The sequence below is a fragment of the Antrostomus carolinensis genome, unplaced genomic scaffold (assembly GCF_000700745.2).
Source record: "Antrostomus carolinensis isolate BGI_N321 unplaced genomic scaffold, ASM70074v2 Scaffold53637, whole genome shotgun sequence".
Taxonomy (NCBI): Eukaryota; Metazoa; Chordata; class Aves; order Caprimulgiformes; family Caprimulgidae; genus Antrostomus; species Antrostomus carolinensis.
This window is the reverse complement of record NW_010329126.1, coordinates 1-6,469: the sequence shown is the minus strand read 5'-3', so window position 1 is coordinate 6,469 and position 6,469 is coordinate 1. Positions and strand designations below refer to the sequence as shown.

The window sequence follows — 6,469 nt, the reverse complement described above, 5'->3', positions numbered from 1 at the left end:
TTTGTGCCACAGAAATTAAAGGCTGAATTCTTTCAATGATGGTCCTTTGAAAGGAGAGCTTGTTTAAAAGTAAGAATTTGAGGCTTCTGAGATAAATACTGGGTGTTAGAACCAGTAACAAAACAAGGCTGTAAAAGTAAGTCGGTGTGGGCAACTCCTAGACTCATTGTAACCTGGGATGGATCAGAATAAGAATTTGCCAGAGCAAAGACTTGCTCACTGTAATAGTTCACTGGTGCTAGGAGGGAGAACTGAATTCTTGGATGAGTGTGGCCTCAAGGAACCCCTGAGCTTGTTATCCTATGGTTGATAAAACTGAGGACAGGACAGGAAACCATTTTCAGTGGCTGGTACTTCACCTTCCTGGGGGGGGCGGTCTGTGATTGAAAAAGGCACTTGGCATCTCCTGCGCTTCACCTCTTTTGACTTCGTAATTTGGAAAAAAATAGACTGGTATTGAGAGGATGAACCCAAAACAAGGCGTGAAGGAGAGGGGGAGGAGAGAGATTCCTCAGCAGATGCAAGTCTGCATCTTTCTGCTTCTCCCCACTGCTTAATCTTGGTAATTTTTAAAGTGTTTTTCTGTGTGATCCCTTCCAGAAGAACCCATAAAGCAAACTGTAGGCTCTGCTGAGGAAGGCACATTGACCACCTAGGTCTCCCATAGGTTTCAGGATAAATCCTTTTCCAGTTGTTCCCAATTTTGTTTGTAACACAGAGCATTCAAAAATTCAGATCTGCATCTTCTAGAGGAGACTGCTTCCTTTCTAACTAAAAATCTCATCTTTTGTTCCTCCTGTCAGATAGCAGCCGGCACGCTCGATGCCAGCGCCAAGATTTACGCCGTGCGCGTGGACGCGGTCCATGCAGATGCCTACAAAGTTCTTGGAGGCTTGGGCAAGGACTCAGCACCTCCCAACACCACGGACAGCCCAGCAGAAGGTGCACCATCCATTCATTTTCTGTTAAGCTCTTCCTGTTCCACCTGCACGTGAGAGAAATGTCAATGTACTTAGGTAGCACCTGCAGATCTCTAAGTGCTTTGTACCTCTGGCAGAGCGCCGCTCACTTCGGTTTTCAAGGGCTGTGAAATACCAAATTAATTTGCCAGGGTGCTCGAGCAGGGAAGGGTTGAGATGAGAACCTGAATCTGTTGCTCAATCCTGTATTCAGTGATTTGACCCGTCAGATTTGAACACAAACCAAAGGTGGCCTCATCTGAAACATTAAAAATGAAGTGCTCTCCGTTGTCCTTCGCTTTGAAAGGAAAACGTGCTGTTAAGATAAAATAGAGTTGATAAAAAGAAACATGGGTGGTTCATGCTAGTAGATAACTGATTGAGTAACTTCATGCCCACTGGGGTTGTGTGTGTTTGTCGTTCAAACTGAAGTAAAAGTTATACTGACCCTCTGTAGGGTATTTTAACAAGTTTTCTAAGTGTAACTTGTTCTTCTTTTCCTTTTAGAAGACAGTCCAGCTCCTGAGGTTGTCAAGAAAGTTCAGACAAAGAAGAAGCACTCATTCAAAACCATCGAGCGGAACTTGAATAACATCAATGTGTCGGAGGCTAATCGCAGATGCGAGGTGGGTGGAGGGGGGCTGCTGGAGCAGCTGCAGTTCTGCTGGAGGAAAGGAAATGTCGCCTCATCTTTCTCATTTCTATTGTTCTCCTTATTGTGCGTTCCTCTCTCGGGCTCCAACATTCGCACGCACGTCTGTGAATTCTGCTATTGTAGCAAGATTGTTCCTAGTCACGTACATTCCTCCTCTGTGAGGCAGCTGTGAGAGCTCTCTCCTCGCTGAAAAAGATGCGTGGGTTATGATTGAGTAACTTCATGCCCACTGGGCATGTGTGATTGTCGTTCAAACTGAAGTAAAAGTTACACTAGCCCTCTGTAGGGTATTTTAACAAGTTTTCTAAGTGTAACTTGTTCTTCTTTTCCTTTTAGAAGGAAATAACCTTTGTGCAAAGGTTATTCTCCCTTTGCATCTGTACTTAAAAGTCCCCCGTGGAGACCTGCTTCACCCCCTCCACCTCCTTCATTCCTTGATTCTCTGCTTCATTCCTTACCTGTAGGTTGACCCCATGTTCCAGAAAGCAGCTGCATCTTTTGATGAATGCAGCACAGCTGGCGTTTTCCTCACCGGGCTGCGTACCCAGAACTGCCACAGCGAGCTCCTCTTTGACTCGAAGATCGTGCCTCTCCTTTCTTCAGAGACGCTGACGCCGCCAAACTCTGATCCTGTGAAAGTGCTGGATTTAAAGTGTGAGTGCTGGTAACCGCTAAGCAAAGGGGCCCAGCCAGGCCTTTTGATCCTTTTCATCTCCCAAACATCCTCATTTTAGTCTCAGCCAGCTTGACTTGTGCTTTTGTTCACTGCTTGGCTACCCCGTGGCACCATCGCTCTGATTCTGCTCAAGTTGAGACCAATTGCTGGAAAAAAACAGGAGCTTTGTAGGTTTTAGATTACTAAGTGTAGCTTAACCTCTGGCAGATCCGTCACACAGCCACGTACACATGGTCTCAGCTGTGCCACAGTTGAGATTAGTGTGCTCCAGGTTAAGGACTGACCTTCTCAGAGTGTTTGGAGTCTGTGTGTACTACCAAACCCCACTGCTCTGATAAAATTCCTAGTGTTATGCCCACCCTGGAGTTAGGGTGGCAATTGAACTCTCCCTTTCTGCTGAGAAATGAGCCTGACTGCTTTTGCAGTGATCCCTACGTGGAAGAAGGGCTCCCTACATATGTGGCTTTAAAAATTATTTAATACCTGGCACTTGTTTTAGCTGCTGGTTGCTTCATCCCATATCTAACTTCTTCCCCTTGCTCTCCTTGTCTCTAGCCCTGCTAGCACAGTGCATTGAAAAACGCCCCATCTGCTCTTCGCTGGCTGGTTTCCAGTTTACAAAGTGGGATGCTGAATCCCACGATGAGGTATGTTTGTTAGCTCTGTGCCAGGTGAGATACTTGAGCTGTATTCTGTGCTCACCTCCAAAGCGATCTCAGAGATAGGCAGGGCTGTGGGTTGTTGTGGTGCAGGGCTGCTGATATCCTGCTGGTTTTTTTCTGAGCACCTTCTTCTCCCGCAGTCAGTGTCAGCCCTGTTGGATAAATTTAAGAAGAGCGACCAAGTGTTTGATATCAATGCGGAGATAGACAGCGATGGGGAAGGCTGTGTTCCCACCATGCCAGATGATGACTTCAATTCTGACTCCCCCAGGAATACAGTAGTAGACAAGATTGGGGAATTCACAGAAAACCTCAACTCCTTTGGAACGGTAGATGAGAGCAAGCGGTAAGTAGTCACTGAAAATCTATAGCGTCGCTTTGATAGTGAGTGACAACTGCTGGCAACTCTCTGGGGAATCTTTAGTTTACTGTGTACAGTAAACTTGCTTTCTGCTCAAGTTTTGAGTACGTCCAGGAATGCATTACAGTAATATCTCTACCCTCCAAGAAGACCTTTCGTGTGGTTGCATTTCCACAGGGCAATTGCTTGTCTGCTCACTCTGCTGCCCCGTTTCCAGCCTGCCCTTTGGCAAATCCACCTCTGTTTTTGCAGAGGGAGCAGGCGATGTCTGTACAGAGTTGATCTGGATATTAAATGCACACTCAGGCCAAGGGAATGGTTTCACTGAGCAGCATGTGTGCTTTTTGCAGAACTGATGCCGTTCCTTTTGGAGAAGGAGACATTGGGACCTTATGCCTTCATCTCTCCATGAAACCAGGGGACTACTCCTACTTCAGTCCCCGAACTCTGTCAATGTGGGCTGGCCCAGAGCACTGGCGGTTCAAACCTCGACACAAATGTACGTATTTAGAGACAGCAGCTCATGCACAACAGATGTGGATACTGCCAGGTCCTGCTGACCTTTGGAGATGGGTGGCATCCGAGTCCTAAAGTAGGGACAGTAAAGAAAGGGACAAGCCTGCGTGTCTCTTCCAGCCTGACGGGAAGCAGTACTGAGTTCAGACACCAAGAAGGCTCTCGGTTGCTCGTGGATCCTTTGGTGTCTTAACTTTTTCTCTGTTGTTTGGGTTTGTTAATGATGCTCAAAGTTGAGGGGGTGTCTCACTGCAGCAATAGGAGTTTCTAGCACTAATACAGCTCCTACTGTTGTTTCTCCACCTTCTGCTTAAAAACTGAAGATTAAATTACACTTTCTGCTTCTATAAAAAGCTAGTGATCCCTTTAATAAGTTAAGCTGAGAACAACACCTATTGCTTTCCTGTAACAAAGGGAAAAATCCTTGTGGGTGATCTTTCTGTGTGGGGCAGGTGCTGAAGTTAGGAGTGAGCTTGTTGACCTCCCTCTGTCACAAAACACTGACAGTTTCCCTCCTTTCTGCAGTGGATGCTGACTCTGAAAAAGAGTCCAAGAAAAGGAATGCAAAGAAAGCATTTGAAATTAACTTTGATGAGGATATTGACTTTGAGACATATTTCCGTAAGACCAAGGTAGGTGCTGAGTTTCTGCCTCTCTCTGCTCTCTTTTTTGCTGTATCAGTGTGGCTTGGAGCCGTCATCTTCAAATGGCTCATCTCATGCTACTGTGAAACTGGCTCTGTAAACCCAACATCATGTATGTTCCTTAGTGCAGGGTCTTCTGACTCCAGCTCACATTACAGGTAGAGAGTTTTACCAACCTTGGAGTGGAGAATCAGGCTGGATTCTTCCTGGCTTATGCCCTGTCAGTCACAGAGACCCTGCAGATCCAGCTGTGTGTCCCAACTGGGTGCACTGGCTGGACCAGTGTGGAACTTCTCTTTGAAGGCATCTCAGAACTTGCCTCTTTTTAGACAAAGACCTATATTCAAAGCACTTATTTGTGCATTAATCTTCCAAGTAGTGGATAGCTCATGGGTAATGATGTTTATTACCTTCCCCAGGCATCCGTGACTCTAGCCAAATCCATTCTGGAAAGCCAGAACATGAAGAGCACCACACTTCCTGCGGACTTCAACTATGATCCTAACAACATTCTCCAGCTGTTCCTCAAACCAGCTGTTAAGGTAAGAGTCTTCTCTAAAAGCCTATTGGCAACGATTCCACACAGAAAACCACTCTTCTGCCAAATGCTTGAAGTGCTTCGGGATGTTCCTCAGGGCTGGAGACAAGCCAGCATGTCTGTCACTGAACTGACCCACTTGCAGATGCCAAAGCTGTTGTGCTTTCCAAGGGGCTTGCTAGAGAGCTGGGATGTGAGGAGGAGGAAGAATCAGCAGGCTGGGAAAAGGGGAGGTGATGAAGGAACAAGGCACAGGCATTGCTTGGGGAAATACACAGAGTTTTTCCTTTCCTGACCCCTGGTTTTGTCTCTGTAGCTCTGCAGGATGGCTGAGCCAAACAGCTCCTTGGATCACGAAGAAAAGATCGGCGAGTACGATTACAACAACCCCAATGACACCTCCAACTTCTGCCCTGCATTGCAGGTAACTGGAGAAAGATGGTTTCTTTCTGTTGCCTATATTTGATATGTGATGAGAATAATTTAGGAAAAATCTGTATCCAGAGTTAATTACTAGAGAAAAAGAATTGCCACTGCAGATGATGACGAAGCTGTAGGAGCCTCTGCTCTGTCCCCTCACTCTGACATCAACTAGACCATCTGCCTTTGGTGTTTGCCAGTCAGTTTGCTGTAGAAACTCCATTCCAGCCTTTCCCATCCCATACACCTGTGCCCTAAAGTAGGAGTAAATGCCATTGCTCACCTCACTTGTCTCTACACAGCGAGGTTTGCTCCCAGCTGTTTCAAGCTCCCGAAGTAAATTTCTTCTAAATTTCTTCTTCTAAATTTCTTCTTCTAAAGCTTCAACTTTCTGCTAGGCCAGTGCTGCCTCCTGAGCGTGACAAGTCTCAACTGGTCCCACACTGGCAAGACAGCCCTCATCTCTCTTATCTTTCTGTGTAGAACAGTCTTTTGATATTCTCTGCCCTCCATCTCCCTTGGGTTTAGCCTTAGCCCAGCCTAAGTGCCGCAGGGAGAGACTAAGAACATGTTCCTCCTGAGAGGCAAGTGCTCTTGTTATCTCAGTGCAGGACATCTCTGGCTCTTCAAAGATATCTCTGGGTGGCCTCACTGCTGTATCTCTTCTTAATCAGGCTGCAGACAGCGATGATGATAATGACCCCGTTCAATTCATGGGCCAGATGGGAGAGTTCAACCTTACTGCCCACCCTGAGGGTCAAGACACTGAGCTCAACAACTTTGTTGGCAATGGTGATATCACAACGTATGGAGAGCTGAACCTCATTGCTGAACCCCAGAAGGTAAGGGCTGGTATTGTCACCGAGCTGTGAACCCTTCACTGGGAAGGTCTGAAGCAAAGACTCTCAACACCTTGGGTGGTTAGAAGTTAGTTTCCCTGGTGCAGGATCTCCTGGGTTTTCTGCTGGATGCTTTATTCCCAGATGAATCTTTGTGTTAAGAGAAGGGAATTAAAAATAAAATAAAATAAAATAAAAT

General features: G+C 46.3%; 1 protein-coding gene across 1 annotated transcript; it reads left to right on the top strand.

The window, feature by feature from the left end:
- Positions 1-718: 718 nt before the first annotated feature.
- On the top strand, positions 719-6,273 carry NCAPH (non-SMC condensin I complex subunit H; the record flags this gene model as incomplete). The annotated part of the gene is made up of 10 exons (XM_010172425.2): positions 719-942; positions 1,467-1,585; positions 2,079-2,268; positions 2,846-2,937; positions 3,093-3,298; positions 3,664-3,812; positions 4,355-4,461; positions 4,893-5,015; positions 5,328-5,435; positions 6,106-6,273. Coding segments are annotated over 10 exons (1,486 nt in total), but the record flags the coding sequence as incomplete, so codon positions are not given.
- Between the last annotated feature and the right edge of the window lie 196 nt (positions 6,274-6,469).